General features: G+C 32.4%; 1 protein-coding gene across 1 annotated transcript; it reads right to left on the bottom strand.

Annotated features, from left to right (window-relative positions):
- Positions 1–4424: 4424 nt before the first annotated feature.
- LOC106788354 (alpha-mannosidase 2x-like) lies at positions 4425–13411 on the bottom strand (the record flags this gene model as incomplete). Its single annotated transcript, XM_014751529.1, is given in 2 exon segments — positions 4425–4978; positions 12679–13411. A coding segment is annotated over 1 exon segment (456 nt), but the record flags the coding sequence as incomplete, so codon positions are not given.
- Positions 13412–19098: the final 5687 nt, after the last annotated feature.

Genomic DNA, 19098 nt, shown 5'->3' with positions numbered 1-19098 from the left:
AAACTTGGAAACGCCTTGTTCGTCGTTACCCTTATATCATTATTTATAGTCCAGATATTATTATATCATTCTTCGTTTTTTTTTATTTCTTTTCATAAAATATCATTTTTTCTTGCAAAGTGGATGATCACAATTTGCGCGTACACATTCTGTAGACATTTATTCATAAACACATGAGTAGACATTACTGAACAAGTCCCAATAAATGTACGAAACGTTCAACAACAGTATCAAAACGTAACATTCCGATTTCTTTTTTACCTTATTCAACACTTCCCTCTGATAAATTTATTAATCATTTTATTTTTCGAGACGTGTTAAACAACAACAACAACAACAACTAATTGACTTATAATTATTAACATTTGTCGAACACAATTTTCTATGTTATTAAACGCATATTATGAAGGGGTTTAAAAATTCGTATCGTTGTAAGCTCGAATGAATATCAATGTTTATTAACGTGTAGTTCAATAATTACCATTGCTGCTTCATGCGAAATGATACTCGACGGGAAAATATGTTTTATGTTATTCACCGATGCTTCTATGCACTCGACGACTTCTCTCTCTCTCTTTCTCTCTCTCTTTCTCTCTCTCTCTCTCTCTCTCTCTCTTTTTATCTTTTCTTTTCTGACTGTATGCAAGTCAGGGGTTCGGAACACGCGACATACATATTTCGTTGCTTTTGGTTTGAATTCGAGCCGAAACACGAGAACGAGGCCGTGCTCTCGTAGCGTTTTCTCGGACACAATCGCGCGTATATGAAGTATACGAGAGCAAATGAGTGTAAAAGAGTGTGAGTGTGTGTTTGTGTGTGAGAGAGAGAGAGAGACAGAGAATGTATTTCTACGTCTACTTTTCTCGTGGTTCCCTCGTAGCACGTAACGTTACGTGATCTATGTATGTACCGTGACACACGACTTTCGAATGAACGGGTGAGGTCTTCCCCCTTCTTCCCCCCATAGAAGTACCTCCCCGTCACTCCCTTATTCGGTGAGTACGCGCTCGACATTAGTAATAATTACGAGTGACGGTAATGTCATTAAAGTGGCCTACGTCAAGAGGTTGTGGCATCGTTAATTACATTAACTACATTCGCTACACTTCATTCGACTTTTCTCTCTTTTCCTAATTTTTGTTTATGAAAGAAGTATGGAAGAACAACGTTATAAATATATATTTGCATTATTTTTTTTTAATATTTGAATAATTAATCGTGTTAGAGATGTATTTCGTTTTATATAAAATACTAATAATATATTATGTATAATAATACACTATAAATATGCATATATATTTATAAGCATATAAACTATAATATGTAAATTACTAATAATATATATCACTCATCACACACTCGAGCACATATGTATATCCTTTGTATATTAACAATACAAGCACTCATATACGAGAAATAAATTTTACTTACATTGTTATAATATCGTTGTTACATGTCTCGGAGCTCGAATAAGACTAATAGTAAATAAAAAAACAGCTATGCAATATACTCGATCGATACCAAATGTAAACGTAGATCTATGATATATGTTTACAAATTCGACGAAGAGATCTTTGACAGAAGAATAAAAACGACAATATTGAAGAGTGACGTATTTAAGTATGAAAAAAACATTCGACGATTGAGAAAACGTTCTTTCGATTAGCTTAACCTTCTGAATCGTTGTTCTTCTATGCTTCTGACCAGACGTGTTTCTATCGTATGCATTATCTATTTTTCTATCTCATTTGCATACATTAAATACAATATTTTATATTCTCCTTTTAAACGATGCTTTTTTTAATATCGTATATATCATATTTAATATTATATATAACAAATTATAGGTATTCGTGAAATAACTAGCTATAACTGATTTATGTAGTAAGGGGATAAAAAAAAGCAAGCTATTCTCGTTCGTTTTGAAAGAATATAAATCGATTCGCGATATCTTATAACAAATAACTGCGACGACGTTTGTTTGACGTAAAAGCACAATTTATAGTTATCGTTTAATTTGAAAAATACCCGGGACGAAACGTGTTATCGTTAAAAACGGCATAGCGATATGAAAAATGGAACGCGTTAAGTAGGACATGCTTTATGTTTTCGCGATCAAATTCTACGATTATTTTCTTATCGTTCGGCATTAATTGTAAAACACAAATTACAATAAATTATATTATCGCAATAATTAACGAATACGTCAGACGTCGAAAAATAATGTGAAAATCCTAAAGAGATAGATGCCACTGCAATAGAATTCTTTTAGGTTAGTCCAACATGGCCGAACATGCAATTAAATGATAAAAGAAGTCAAGTTAACTCTAATTTCACAAAATTTTAAATCACAAGGCTGTAAACAGACTTAAAAATTGCAATCGTAAGGCAACGAGAAAAGCACCAACCAACACGGTCCGAATTGTACGAGCATTGATTCGGTGAAGTTGAATCCGTGGGCATTGCAATGGTTCCTGGCAGCGTGTTAATACGCCGCCATTGCGAAATAGCAGAAACGGTCTTTGGCCACTGAAAATCGCAATACCGGTTCATGAACGATTCAGTATAGTGCAGAGAGAATGAGAGAGAGGGGTTACTACGAGGCCTCGACTATTCCGAATATTACTGCTTTCCAGCTGCTGGCAAGCCTCTCTAGATTACTACGGTGCTTTTAGGTTAGTTCAACATGGCCGAACATGCAACTACAATATGTTATCGTTTTCCTAACGTTGAATTAATGTTCCATACAATCTTCCAAATGTCTTGCGTCTTTTGTTCCATTAATAATTCTCATGGTTTTAACGATTACGTCGAGCATCAAAAACATTTTCTCGAACGAATAATAATTTACCAAAGAAGACACAGCGTACGAAAATGTAATGTTAAAAAAAAAGGAATAAAGTATTATATTATCTCGGTCTCGAAGAGAGTGAAAAAGATAAATAGAAAGATAAAGAAAGGCAAAGTAAAGGAATAACTATAGTCGATAGTTCATCCCTCTTCGCTATTCTTCACCCTTCCCTTTTTTTTTCGCTTCTTATATTCGTTCGAGAAAAGGAATATCGTCGCGGAAAAGAAAAATGCCTTTATGAGAGCGACTCGTCGGCCATTAAATCAGCGAAACTCAAAGGAAGCACTCTCCTCTATCTCTTCTCCTCTTTTCCCCTTCATCCCCCCTTCATCCCACCCCCATCGCGGTGAAGACCGGAAGAAAGGAAAGTTCCGTAGCTAATGACGCGGTACTTTTAAAACGACTGTACTTCGTTCTTCTTTTCTTTTCTTCTTTTTTTTTTCTTCTTCTTCTTCTCTTTTTCTTGCACCCGGAGGTTGGAAGACAACGACGAAACTGGTTCGCTGGTAACGACGAGCTACGTTACCAGCGAGGAAAGTAAAATTAATCGCGCGAGTGTCTTTGGCCATCACCGTACGAATATATTTCTTTTCGAGTAAAAGTATGACCCCCGCCCGCCGGTGGGGAAGTTTTTCGTCGGATTAACTCGAGTGTCGATAAATCGAAGGGGTGGGGTGGGGGAAACGCGGGCCCGTTTCGAACTTGCCACAGGTGATGTACTTTTTTCTATATTTCTCGGCGTAGATAAATCTTCTTTACTTTAGTTTTACCATCGAATTTTTACACGATGATATAATACTAATGTTAAGAAAACTAATACCACCGCGTTAGCTGAGCATCATTTTAAAACAGGAGATAATTTTAAATTTGACGCAGCAACGATTTTTGATTTAGAAGACAATTACAGAAACATTAGTGAAATGTACCACATAACGAACAATAATACAGTTAATTTTAGAACAGACACAAATAATTTAAACAACATCTATAACGAAATTTTTTAATTTAATTATAATAAATAGAACATGGGAATAGAGGGCACCTTAACAGTGAGGATATCTAGACTAATAAACACTAGTCTAAATTGAAACAGTTTTGTTGAGTGTTCAAATATAACAGATCAAGAGATAACGAAATTTAGGTGTATAGTGTTTTGAATATTACAAAAATGTATACTTGCTTAAATAAAAAAGACGCGGAACTTTAGAGATTAAGGTAACACCTAATATTTTATAATCTATGGGTCTCATGTATTTCACAATATAAAAATAACAAAAAAATAAAATTTCCAATTGCTGAAGAAGTCCCAATAAAGGGACGAAACGTCCAATTAATCAAAACGAAGTTCTAGTCGTTTTAAATATCCAAATTCCCTATGATACCTATTTATTAATAATAATAATAATAATAATAATAATAGATGGCACGGCTATAGAGAAAAATTGTATCATTAGTATTTGCGTGTTATATTTTTCTGCGTGAAAAAAAAAAGAAAAAAGAAAAGATCATTTGGAATGAATGAATTTCACATTATCATCGTCATTAAAATATATAAATAAATAATAATAAATACCTGAAAATCGAATTCCTCAAATTCACGTTGAGCATCGATGTCTGCCTGACGCGATTCGGTGACAGGACAAGTTGCCGATGATATCCTAGAATCTGGTAGTTCGCTGTAATCAGGTGTGACCGGTGTAACGCTTCTATCGTAACGAAGTTCGTCGTTTAAAATAGCCGCCGACGAGGCGGTGGACGGTGCTTGTGCTTGATTTACGTAATAAAGACATAGAAGAAGGGATAATACGACAACGCACAGGACGAAAACACGTCCCGAACCTCGACGCAAGATTTTATACATTTTGTCGAATTTTCTTTCCTCCCCTTCCTCTTCTTTTTTTTCTTTTTCTTCTTCTTCTTCTTCTTCTTCCCCTTCCCCTTCCACTCCTCCACCCTCTCCTCCACCTTCTTCTTCTTTTTTTTCTTCCACTTTTTTTCCCTCCTTTCGTTTCACTTTGAAATTCACCATTTGCCGTAGATTAGCGTGAACCTCGACCCCTCGACTACTACTCTCTTTACGTCGTCCTTCGACTTCATGGGATACACCTTCCGTGTAAACGCACCAATCTAAAATAATGAGATTTATTTAATCAGTCTATGTTATCTATCACAAACATCGCCTATATTATTTATATATCTAACTTCTTTTATTTTTATTTTTACCTGACCCCTATTTTATAAATTTTCTATTAATTAGAATTTATCAAAAAAAAAATTAAAAATCAAATCAAATGAAATCTCGTTAATATCAAATATAATCAATATATTAATATTAAATATCAAATTGACTGACTCATTTCTACGTTATCTTATGTAACGTTTCCTAATCCTGTATATTATACTCATTCTTCATTTACGTATTACATACATCAGGTAATTAATATCATGCGAATTACCTAGGATTCGTCCTTGTTATACAAGCTTAGTCATAATTAATCACGAGTTCATAAACTTTTGAAACTTTTCACAATGTTATAACCGATGAACGCTCATTTCCTTCTAACTATATTCAACGTCGCTTTGTCTTCAATCCACCAGATATATACATATACATATACACACATATATATATATATATATATATATATATATATATGTAACACACGTTCGATCACAAGCATAAAACATGCATAGTCGTGACTGTCACTGCGATAATTAGTATAATGTTCGTTGTTTTGTCGACTATAAACTTCCTACAACGTATATTCTTCTATCTATCGACCGTCAAAAAGTGACACGCGTATAAAAATGATTTTAGTTTAAAAAAAAGGGAAGAGGAAGAGTTATATGTAATACATATATATATATACATATATATATATATATCTATATATAAACACATGTTAAAGTTTTTTCTACTTGACTTTTTTACGGTCTACTTATGTTCCCGACGATAACCTTCAGAGATAGGCACAATTCGATCGTTCGTTTCAGTGTTCATTCACGAAAGCCTGATTCTATCTTTCTATTTCTTCTAACAAGTATACGTTACATGCATCTTATGTATGTACAGTGTGGGTGTGTGTATGTGTATGTGTGTGAAGGAGGGAAGATCAATTGTTCGTAAATTTCTATGTCATTCTCTCTTCACAAGTGTTTTACCTCTAAAGGTTGCTGAGATATAATAAGAGAAAGAGAGAGAGAGAGAGAGAGAGAGACGACAAGGTCGTGCCAACAGACGACCTTCTTTCTTTTATCCCTCCATCCACCCCCCTTTACCCCTTCTTCTTCTTCTTCTTCTTATTTTACTCAAGTTTTTATCTATTTCTTTCTTTCTCTCGTATGTTTTGCAAGTTTTTCTGTCACGAACTAGTACTACTTGGTGGTGCTCGGTGCTTTTCCAAGAATTTAAGTGGGTCGCGAGCAGGCGCGTTCACATTCGTGGCTTCGATCCACCAACTTTGACCTTTTACTCGTTTCTTCTCTCTCTCTCTCTCTCTCTCTCTCTCTCTCTCTCTCTCTTTCTCTCTTTCTTCTTTTTTTTATTCCATTAAACTCGAGAAACTCCTCGTGATGTTATTACGCTCAAGTTCACGAGAATTAGATATGTATGTATATAGAATATACTTACGAATCTGTAGTAATAATATTTGTTACGATTCGCGATTGAGTTTAAAATTACTTGAAATCATTTATTTTTATAAACGAGAGAGATGATTGTATTATATATTATTAACACTTTCGTGATCGGTTCTCATTTTTCAAGCTACTTAAAATCATTTCAAAATTCATTTATATTTATTAATTTTATCGTTTTTCGACGTTTAATTTCTGTAGAAAGTTTTGAACGATCAATATGATTATAAGAATTATACGATCAAATAAAAAGAAATGGAAAAATTACATTTTTTGATCACGATAAACTCTGCTCTCCAATATGTTGTATGTTCGAAATCGGTTCTCATTTTTCAGGCTACTTAAAATCATTTCAAAATTCATTTATATTTATTAATTTTATCATTTTTCGACGTTTAATTTCACTAGAAAGTTTCGAACGATCAATGTGATTATAATAATTATATGTTCAAATAAAAAGAAATGAAAAAATTAGATTTTTTGATCACGATAAACTCTGTTAAAGTCCAATATGTTGATGTTGTGTTCGTTATACGACCAGGAGAAGGGATTGTTTGATAGAGGTAAAGAGGAATGGTGGGGAATATAGAACACAACATCGACTATGAATTATGAACGGGTACAGTGTGTGCAGCTTGATTAAACGTCCGCGAAAATTATGACTGACCGTTTTGACGTGAAGTCGGTGAACATCAAACGCTTAATCGATATCCCTATATTCTCTCTCTCTCTCTTTCTCTCTCGCCATTTCATGATAATAACACAGAGACAAAATGTAATCCGCGAACACTGGCACAACTGTTCGCAACTGAACTTTGCGATTTGATTCAACAAGCGTGAGAGTATTCTTTTCGAATTAGTTATCAAACACGAGAAAAAAAAAAAGAACAAGATATATTTAATATGAAAACTAGGTAGGGATAGGGATAGGAGACGGGGGTGTTCTGTATGCAAATACGTGCATCTAAAAGTTACGATGTAAAAAAGTTATCCTGTAATATGAAAGAGCGTACGGTTTTTTCCTTTGTTTTAAAATAAGAAAAAAAAAAGAGAAGAAAAAAATTTACTTTTCTTATTTATTTTTCCTCTCACAAGAAAAAGGGGAGAAGAAAATGACGTTGTTATATAGCTGGTAGTTTTCACTTAGCCCCGGTCTTTATAACTTGGCGATGTATCACGTCGGTTTTCGTATAATATCACATTAATTACCGGTCGCTTTGTATTTGGAATCTCCGAGACAACAGCATCGCTTTTACATCTCTTGTAATACTACTACTCCCATTATATTTTCCCCACTTTCGAGAATGAAACGAGAAATAATATATTATAACGGTTACGAGGGAAAAATAAATTTCCTATATACTCCTACTAAAACGAATTGCACGGTTTTGTTTTTCTTCTTCTTCTTCTTTTTTAAAAAGAATATTCTAATAGAATTTTTCTTTCGTTATTGAATCGACAAATAATATATTAATAATACATAGTAACTATATAATAGTTATACATTTAATATATCGGTAGGTTTAATGTTTAATACTTTGGAATTCGTATAAGAAAAATTTCTCTATATGAATACAAAAAAATGAAATATGCGAAACATCACGAGTGTTTCAACACAATAGACAACACAAATTACGTATCAATAAAAAAAAAAAAGAAGAAAAAAAGGAAGAATGAATGAAAGAGAGAGAGAGAGAGAGAAAAAAAAGAAAAGCAGAAACAAAAATGCGTTGATATATTCACCTGATGAATCGTTCCTTTCACAGTAAATCGATTCGGTTTGTTGCACGAGCGAATGAGTGAGTTTCATCCCTCGGATGAAATCGATTTTTGACGTGGAATTATCCCTCTTTTATCAAGTATTACGAAGAAAAGGGAAGGAAGTTGAATATGATGAAGAGATGAGAGGAGAAAGAGAACAAAGTGAACAAACTAGCAAGAAAAAGCCCAGCAAAACGTCGATGGATGTTCGTTCGTTAGTTCGCGTCAGGGTTGTGGGATGGCAAGCAACGATTCAGCAAACTAGTAGTAGCTACTAGGTTGCTGGACCCTTCTGGTGTTCTTCACGCAAGCCCTTTTGTTCAACGAGAACGATGGTGACGATGGTGACGACGGTGTGACTATGACGATGACGATGAAAGACGGTTGAATCGAGGGTTCTTATAATAAGGGACTCATTCGATATAAGAGTTAGGTTCGTCCTCTCTCGATAAAGATGGAAGAGGGAATTATCAATGGAGGGAGAGGTAAGGGTGGGGGGATTAACCCTTTGACTGCTGTGGACGCATATATGCGGTTTGATAATATTAATATAAAATAATGTAATGTTACTTTTGAAAATTGATTATTGTTTTGAATAATTAGTTGTTTCTCTCGTCCAAAAAGAAAATTCTTAATAAAAAGGTATCTTAGGAAATTTGGACATCAAAAGAAATAGAACTTATTTTTGATAAGTTGGACGTTTCGTTCCTTTATTGGGATTTATTCAGCAACTGGAAATTTTATTTTATTGTTATTTTTACATTACGTAATATATAAATATATATTATTTTTCCAACTTATCAAAAATAAGTTCTATTTCTTTTGATGTCCAAATTCCCTAAGATACCTATTTATTAAGAATTTTTTTGAATAATTGTCACATAAAAAAATTATATATAAGAAATCAAATACTTTCATTATTAAATATATAATTGATTATTAGATGTGATTAAAATAAAATGAATCAACGAAACAAACGTATTAGTAATAAACTATTCCGTATCTGTAAAATACTTTAGTTAAAAGTATTCAGTACTCAAAGGGTTAAAAGAGGATGACGTACTTCTACGACGTTTTTTTCTAAGATGGATCAGACATTTAAACGAATTCATTCCCCCATTTATTTTTCTTTCGTTTTTTTTTTTATTTTTTTTACATTGCGTTTTATTTCTTTAAATTTCCTCGTTAATCGCACTACGAGTGTACCTACAAGAGAGAGATTATTTATTTGATTAAAATTGTTTGTTAATCGTTAAACGTAATGAAAAGTTTGTACACCGAGTATATATATAATTTATTATAAATGTATATATGTATTATATTGAAACTTTTCAAACACGAGTTAAACTTTCTTTCTGTTCGAAACTATTGCGTAAAGCAAAGTTTTATGAATTTATATTCGCGTAATGGAGAATTACTAGATATTTTAATTAGATTATTATTAAAGCGATATTAATTTGATATATACAAAATATATATATATTATAATTGAACTTTTGAATATTTTCAACAACAAAAAAAAAACACGAACAAATTTATAACGATAGATTAATAATCGCGACGTGTTACAACAAGTTATTGGATGTAATATACGAATTTTTTCGCTATCCTGAATTTATAATTACACCATTTTCATGATTACGAAATATATTTGGAAAAGCGTTTAATCTATTATTATTATTATTATTATTAGTTAATACGAATGCATTTGATTTTATTCTAATTTACGCTTGACAATTCAAATTGCATTCCTCTCCCCCCTCCACACTGCTAAGCTTTCTCATCGAAATTAGCCGAGAGAAATAAATTCACACGTTTAGCTAGGTAAGCGAATGTTTGCATCTGATAACGGCGATTCCCTCGATTAACCTCGAATTAAACGATCGTTCGTTAGGTTACTGTTTGTTGAAATCTATATTTCGCGAAAGCCCAGGCACGCCATTGTTTGAACTTTATAATTATCTCGCTGATAATGGGAGAATATAATCGTTACACTTCGTTCCTGAACATTATTTTGTAAACTTTCAAGTCTATATATATATATATAAATGAAAATGTATAAGTAAACGTATCCTACGAGTACATGTACGTGTATATTAATCAATGAAAAAGTAACGATATGCAGCAATGACAATAAATGATTTTCATTTACGAATATCCTGATCCTCACGATGAACAAATTTATCGGTGCAATTAAATATAATACATCGATTTTAATTGAAAACACGAATATATCTCCTGTGTTTTATTTAATAACTATTCCAAGCGTTTCGAATATTAAAAATAAAAGAATAACAATACTGTACGATATGAGACAATTATTTGTAATAATCAGTATCATAATTATATCATTTCTATAAATTACAATTGTATATAAATTGGACAACAACAGCAACAAAAAAAACAAAGTATCATCGAACGATGATAATTAAGGATGATAAAAATATGATTCGTAGCAATTAAAAACAAACATAAAAAAAATATTCTTTCGAACGATCCTTTTCTTATCCCTAGATTGCTTTTAAAAAGATAAGAGAAGAAAGAACCGATACTTTTGAAGGGGGGAGGGGTGGTTTTACGAAACGGTAATAGCGATAGGCGAGAAGGGAAAGTTGGTTGAAGGGTGCGAGAAGAGAGAGAGAGAGGGGGGGAGGGGTGGGTCTGTGAAACGCGAGTCGGAGAGACAAAAAGAAGAGGTATTAAAAAAGAAAAAAAGAAAATTATTCGCGAGAAAGGACGAGAGGAATATATCTCGCGTACAGGGATGATGGGATGAGACACGACCGGTGAAACGAGAAAAAGGGAAAAAGGGAAAGAGAAAGAGAAAAGGGGTGGCCCTTTTCCGGACGGAAACGCCGTAGAAACTTTGAACGAAAGCTCGTACGTGCCAGTTGAGTTGGTGTAAACCCGATTTTCCAGTAGGCGTCGGAGAGTTTTTAAAGAGCTTAGAGCTCGTTTTTAGTCTCTAAGAGGAAAAAAGGGAAACAGATAATAAAAAAAAAAAAAAAAGGAAACAATAAAAAACAGAAAGAGAAAAGGAGATACATATAGAACGGATCGAAGTGTAGAAGAGTAGCTACTCGACGTTTTTATTTTGTCTTACTTACTCTTTTTACTTACTCTCTCTCTTTCGTTCACCCTTTCTTCCAATTTCTTTTTTTATTTTTTTTTATTATTATTTGTCTTCTCTTTTGTCACACGTTAAAAAAAAAAAAAACGATTTTAAATCGCCGTTGCTCTTCTTATTTCGTACATTATTTTCGCCATAAGCACAAAATTTTTCCATTCGCTTTCTTTCTCTTTTTTTTTTTTATATATACATTCCCAACTCGTCGTGTTTGAAATTACGGCAGGCGTGAGACACGTTGTCCGTTCTCTTTTTATATTATTTTTTTTCCTTTTTTTAAAAGGCTTCTCTTCCGTCGTTTCGATATTCTCGCTGGTTTGACTCGACAGAGAGAAAAAAAAAAGAAAATTATATATATAACAAATATTTGATATAAATTATATTATATTATAAGCTCTCGCGTAGCGTCTCTCGAAAAGAATTCGATAATTTATAAAAAAAAAAAAAAAAGTATATTTCAATTGTTCCCCAATTTTAAATGATATATTTAATTTAATTATTGAATTTATTATTTTATAATAAAATATCGATGTTGCGCGAATTATAAAATGAATTAGTGAATTTTCGTTTGGAAATATTTTTCTGAAATCACGATAAACTACGGAGATATTATTTTCTAATTATTTTATATCCCGAGTCACCCTACACACACATACATATATATATATATATATATATATATAATTTTGTCAAAGCTTATATATGTATATGGGTACGTTGAAAAAAAAATAAAAAAAAAATAAAAGAAAAAACACAAAAATCGATTTGTTTGAATTTTAATTCCTATTGATGAAATAGCGGTCGCTCTTGTAAATAAAAAAAATATTTTTACGTATTACCTATACATATACATGGGAATAAAAACGTATTGAGATAAAAATTCGACGACCACCACCAAAATCGCGGATACGGAATATTGTTTTTCGTTTTATTGGGAATATTCGGTCTCGTGCATATATCGTGCGCGAGATAGATAGAGAAAAGGGGGAGGGAGGGAGAGGGAGGGGGAGGGTCAAACTGAACAAACTCCGAATAGGCATTTTAGCGCTCTTTCGTTATAAACTCACAAATTAATTTCTCGTGCGTATATGTGTACGCGTGTTTTTTTACCTATAAAAAATATTTCCCTCGTTCACAGATCTTTCTTTCGATATTTTTATCCTTCTTGATGAAATCAATCGATAAAACTAATTTAGAAATTGCATGAACTCTTAGCAAATATTGGAAATTAACTTATATATATATATATATAAATGAACGCGTTAATAATTCTAAAGTTTAATGAAATAAAAAAAGAAAGTACCTGTAGCATAATAATGCGTCCGATATTACGATGAATCCTAAAGAAGAAATCCGGCAAGAGTATAATACAGAAAGCCTCGATGATGCACAATTTCCTTTTCACCAATGATCGAACATACTTTTAAAAACATTATCTGATAGATCTCAAAGTTTCATCTGTAAATCCTCGTCAATTAATATCCGCCAATAAGTACGTCGTTGATTATTATTTCAAGGTATTTTACACACAAGAAACAAACAACACCCACAGAAATAATAACAAACACGCGCGAAATAATACCAACTCGGTGGTGATGATAGTGGTGGTAGTGGTGTTGGTAGTTGTGTTGGTGGTTGGTTAGTTTTCTCTCTCACAAAATATCGAACGCGGATGAACGATGAAATAATTCTCGTTTGTAATTTGAAAATGATAATGAGAATAAACGATGAAACTAATAATAATAATAATAACGATATTTAACGTGAATACTACTTGCAATTAGAGACAAAATGATGGACGGTGCGAGGGAGAAAATGAACGAGAACGAGAACGAGAACGAGAGTGAGAATGTGATTAAGATATAGCGAGAGAGATAAAGATAGAAAGAGAGAAATAGAGAAAGATAGAAAAAGATAGATAGAAAACGTCGAACCGAACGCTATGGCGAAACACGCCGTACTATTCGCGTCACGACTCAAACGGAATGGTTTTGACACGCCGCCGGCTATATCCGCTTTTCCAGAGAGATGGTGGAGGAGGTGGTGGTGGATGAGGTGGTGGATGAGGTAGAAGAGAGGGAGATAAAGGGGAAGGAGGCAAGGAAAGATTCAAAAGCAGGGCGCATGTGCCGATATAATCCACCGGACAGCGCGCCACCAAGATGTGCACGTCTCCCACGCACGTGGACGACCACGACCACGACCACGACCACGACAATTTATCCCATTGTTTTTTTTATCTAATTACGATTATAAATATTATTCAAAATTATTATACTCAAGTTGAGTGTTCAAATATAACGGATCAAGAGATATAATAACGAAGTTTAGATGTGTAGTGTTTTGAATATTATAAGAATGTATGTCTGTTTAAATAGAAAAGACGCTGAACTTTAGAGATTAATCAATTAGTTGTTTCTCTCGTCCAAAAATAAAATTATTAATAAAAAGGTATCTTAGGGAATTTGGACATCAAAAGAAATAGAATTTAGATTTGATAAGTTGGACGTTTCGTCCCTTTATTGGGACTTATTCAGCATCTGGAAATTTTATTTTATTGTTATTTTTATATTACGAAATACATGAGAGCCATACATTATAAAATATTAGGTGTTACCTTAATCTCTAAAGTTCAGCGTCTTTTTTATTTAACCAGACATACATTTTTTTTTTTATTTATAATATTCAAAACACTATTAGAGATTAAGTTGCTGATGAAGTCCCAATAAAAGGGACGAAATGTTCAATTAATCAAAACGAAGTTCTAGTTATTTTGAATGTCCAAATTCCTTACGATACCTATTTATTAACCCTTTGGGTACATTTGACGTCTGAGAGTCGTCATTCACTTATTTTTCATTCACCATGTCGTTTGGCAGCGATTACTTGAAGACATCTTAATACTACATATGTCACCAATATTTTAGTAATTAATAAATTCTTACGTAAAATGTACTGCTTTTACATACTACTCGAAGCAATCAAAAATTATATCCGTTCCATATGCAAATATTTTCTTAAACAAATCCGTAACCAAAGGGTTAATAATTTTATTTTTGGACGAGAGAAAAAACTAATTGGATTATTCAAAATGAATTTTTATACAATTTATACGGATTTTTGCGCAAAATTTTAAAATAACGTAACGCTCACAAACTTTTCGACCGATTCGATATTATTTATTATTGGTCGTAATGAAGAAATTTGAAGAAGAAAAAATAAAAGGGTAGCAGCATTAATTTCGTAAGTGGGAGGGAACCAATTGATCCATGTAAATATTCTTTCTTTCTCTCTCTCTCTTTGTGATCGGGATCGGTGTTTCAGTGCGAAAGCTCACGAGCTTTCCAATTTCGAGGAACACGAACTCGGTCAGGGAAGCTGTCGTTGGACAGGATCGGCTCAGGTTCGAACTTGATCGAACGGCAATTACCTTGATTGAAAGGCTAACACGAGTGTGTCTCTTGGCTACATTGCGAATCGAGAATCTAGAATTCAAAGAGAGAGAGTCTGTGAGAGAGAGGGAGAGAGAAAGAGTTTCTCTTCGTTATTTGAATACCTCAACGAATTTCGTACACGTTATATTCCCCTTCTAGAATAGTGTCTATTATTATTAGATAAAAATTAAACAAAAACAATTTTGTGGGAATAAAAATGAAATATTTATATTATAGTAGTTATATATTAGTATATATTATATATTATATATTATTATATATTATTATATATTATTTATTATATATATATATATATATATTAGTTATATTTTATTATAATAGTTATATGTTATATTTATATTATAATTACATGTTCGACTCCAAGGTTAATATTGCAATAATAATCGGTGTTCTGGATGAGATCCCACGCAACATGGCGGACGCGTTAACGTATCCGAGAATTATGTCGATAATTTGACTCCTCGTGTTATAATCCTGTGCACTCGTCAATAACTCGTATATTTACGATCGTCGATTTGTACTTGTGGCAATGCTATTCACGCAAATATCCGTTTGATTGCTGCTGTTACTTCTAACTTAATGACACGTAAATGTGTATGCACTTACACACACACACACGAACACACGCATATCGATACGTCTCTCTCTCTCTCTCTCTCTCTTTTTTTCTCCTCCCTCGATTTTTATTTGTCGAGTTTATTTTCTTTTGTCCTTTCTTTTCTTTTCTTTTTTTTTCTTTTCTTTCTCCTGACAATCTTTGATTAGGTTTAACGAGGACGTTGGAAATTATAAGCATTAAGGCCACTTAATCTCCGTTCCGAAGTGAGTCTGAACGTTAATCGACGACCATTCTAATCAACTACACGAGTGTTTACTACTAGCCTAATGTATTTTTTTCTTTTGTCCAATAACTATCCCAACAATGGCTTTTTATTTTGTTCCTTTTCGATGTTTATTAATTTGTTTCTTGTCTGATCAAAAATCTTTTCCAACACCTATGAACTCATCTATCAGCTACACAACAATCCATAAATATGATATTATAATAATGAAAAAAAAAAGTACTTGCGAATAAAAATAAATATTTTACCGTGTGTTAAAGAAATGAGAAAAAAAAGAAAAAAGAAATATTCAAAATACGAATAATCTAACACGAGTTTAGTTATTGTGCATTCTTTATTATCTGCATTACGTATTTGCAATTTTCAATCCATTCGAGTGGAAAAATAATATCGTGTTCGACGAGTGCTTATTTCAAAATTACAAAAGTGTCATAAAATTACGTTATGGGTTTTAGCACGAGTACGAAATTATATAGAAGAAGTAGAAGAAGAAGAAGAAGAAGAGTATCGATAGTCGATAATCGATAAATCGATGGATCTATAGATCGATCGAGACCTTTCTATCATTTTTACGTGATCGTTAATAACGCCTCTCTGTGGATATACCCAGTTGACTCGACAATAAAGCCTATAATTTCCAATCCAACAACCTCCTCCCCTTCCTCTCACTCTCTCTCTCTCTCTCTCTTACTCATCGATATTTGCATCGTATAAATTATATGCCACCGGTTATAGATTAGCCAAGGATACATTGTAATTATAGTGACGGCTAATCGTGCTACTGTATTCACACGACAGATATCTCTCTCTCTCTCTCTCTCTCTCTCTCTCTCTCTCTCTCTCTCTTTCTCTATCTTTTTTTTCTTTTTTAATTCCCTCTGTCTCTTTAATTTTTTTTTATTATTTTTTCTCTCTCTCTCTGTTTTTTTCATTATATAAGTACTCACGAGTTTACAAAATAATATCGTATCTTTTATTGCCATTATCATATATGCCCATCATTCATTTTATCTCCCATTTATTATCATTATTATGATATCTGCTTAACAGCTAGTTATGCGTGGGAATTTGTGTATTTCGTTTGAATGGGGTTTTCGACGTGTTTGCGATAAACATGTTTGAGTTTGTCACCCTTTGGTTCCTGCTAATTACGTTTGTAGAAACATAGAATACAGAGACCCAGAGTGAAAGGATGAATGAGGGGGTGAGGGGTGGTGGATGGTGATAAAACAATGTAATAGAATAATTATAAAAATAGTTAACGATCGTAATGAAACGAGATAAATTTGTGGAAAAAATTGAAAATATAATAATATGTTATATAACGTGTGTAGTAGTATGATACATATTGTCACGTACATATACTACATATATACATGTTTATTTAAACATTGACAGGAATTATCCATTGTTACATAACCAGAATAAATATTCAAAGATATAAGGATAATATAAAGATAATATAAATATATAAATAAAGTAATTAATTAAAATATATTATATAAAAAAAGAGAAGAAAAAAAAATAAAAGAATACATACAAATAAATATAAATAAATAAATAATATATCCATAGAAATTAACAATAAATAAAAGGACTACATGAATATATTTACAAAATGAATAAAAATTTAAATAAAAAATATATAATAATTAGCAATAAAATTGATTAATATTAAAGAGAATATATATAATATATTTTAATACCATAATGAAATATACGTAAAAATATTAATTTTTCTTCTTTATTAACTTATTCATTGAAACTATGTATGTAAGTCATTAAAAAATAGTCAATAAATCATCCCTAAATGTAGAATTAATCGTAATCTATTATTTTAAACTGTAAAAGAAAAGAAAAATGAAAAAAAGATAGGAGGAAGTGCATATAATATAAAAAGACATCCGACTGTTCCCACTTTGTTTGCTAACCCGTAGGGATATAGGGAAAAGGGAGACTATCATTCCACCCCATATCCAACCACCCACCCTCCCTATCTTTCTCTTTTTGTCCTCAGCTGATTTGGTTTTCAGTTGCAAGTCTCTACGTGGGGTAGGAACGGAAAAACGCTGAAAGAGGGGTAAGAGGGAAAAGAAGAAGGACAAAAAAGGAAGGGGGAAGGGGGTGGAATCATCATGGTAGGAGAAAGTAATTCGTTTGAAGTTCGACGAGCGGTGTTTGCTATGGAAAATTTTTTACTTGTTCTTTTTTCTTCTTTTTTTTTTTTGTTTTTTTTTTTGTTCGGTGGCTCACCCTAAAAGGGCGAGGCCACCTTTCAGGGCGTCGACAACGACAGGCTAATATCCGGCGTCTGACGCGAAAATCCCTCCTTTCTGTCGACGCCTCTTCCTTTTCTCTTCCTCTACCTGGATGGGTGACCCATTCGAAAAAAATTAAAAAGAAAAAATAAAACCAAAAAGCACACACGAACCATTGACTACTCCAGAGTAGCGTTAAGAATATTTCATTAGTAATAATAATATAGATATTATTATAGGTAATAATATAGTATAATAATAATAATAATTAATAAAAATACTAAATATAATATAATATAAAATATAATAAATATATAATTAAAAAAATAATAAAAATATATATAAAATTAGTTATTTCTCTCGTCTCTCGTCCAAAAATAAAATTATTAATAAATAAGTATCGTAGGGAATTTGGACATTAAAAATAACTAGAACTTCGTTTTGATTAATTGGGACTTCTTCAACAACTTAATCTCTAAAGTTCAGCGTCTTTTTTTTATTTAAGCAGACATACATTCTTATAATATTAAAAAAACTACACATCTAAACTTCGTTATCTTTTGATCCGTTATATTTGAACACTCAAATTGTTTGAGTCCAATTAATCAAAACGAAGTTCTAGTTCTTTTCAATGTCCAAATTCCCTACGATACTTATTTATTATATATATATAATATTTATATATGGGTAATAAAATATAATAGATGTTATTAATATTTATATTCCTATGAATATGAATAATAACCGTTTTAAACGAATATTATATTCTAAAGTATAATAACTTCGTAGAAATGTTTTATTTCTTTTTCATTTTTATTTTTTTTTTTTCGAGCGAAGCTAATACGACAAACATAACGATCATGCAATCATTTGAGATTATTATGACGGCGGAGACAAGTTAGTTTGACTTCTTGACACCCTATAGTACTACATATATAAGAGAGCACGAAATGGGTTGGCCAGGAGGGGAAAGGGAGAGGGGCATGTACGAGACAACACGTACGACTTCGTAAGTATGCAGGAAGCGCTTGTTGTCTTCGTTACAACATGATTGTTAGTAGTATAGCATGTGGTTCTCCCTCTTGAGTTCTTAACGTCCGTTCCTCCGTACATCCGTTTTTGTTCTCGAATAAGATCCGATGATCATTCGTAGGAATAAATCGAAACG

This window comes from Polistes canadensis, unplaced genomic scaffold, assembly GCF_001313835.1.
Source record: "Polistes canadensis isolate GaletaPanama2010 unplaced genomic scaffold, ASM131383v1 scaffold_137, whole genome shotgun sequence".
NCBI lineage: Eukaryota > Metazoa > Arthropoda > Insecta > Hymenoptera > Vespidae > Polistes > Polistes canadensis.
This window is presented reverse-complemented; position numbering and strand designations above follow the sequence as displayed.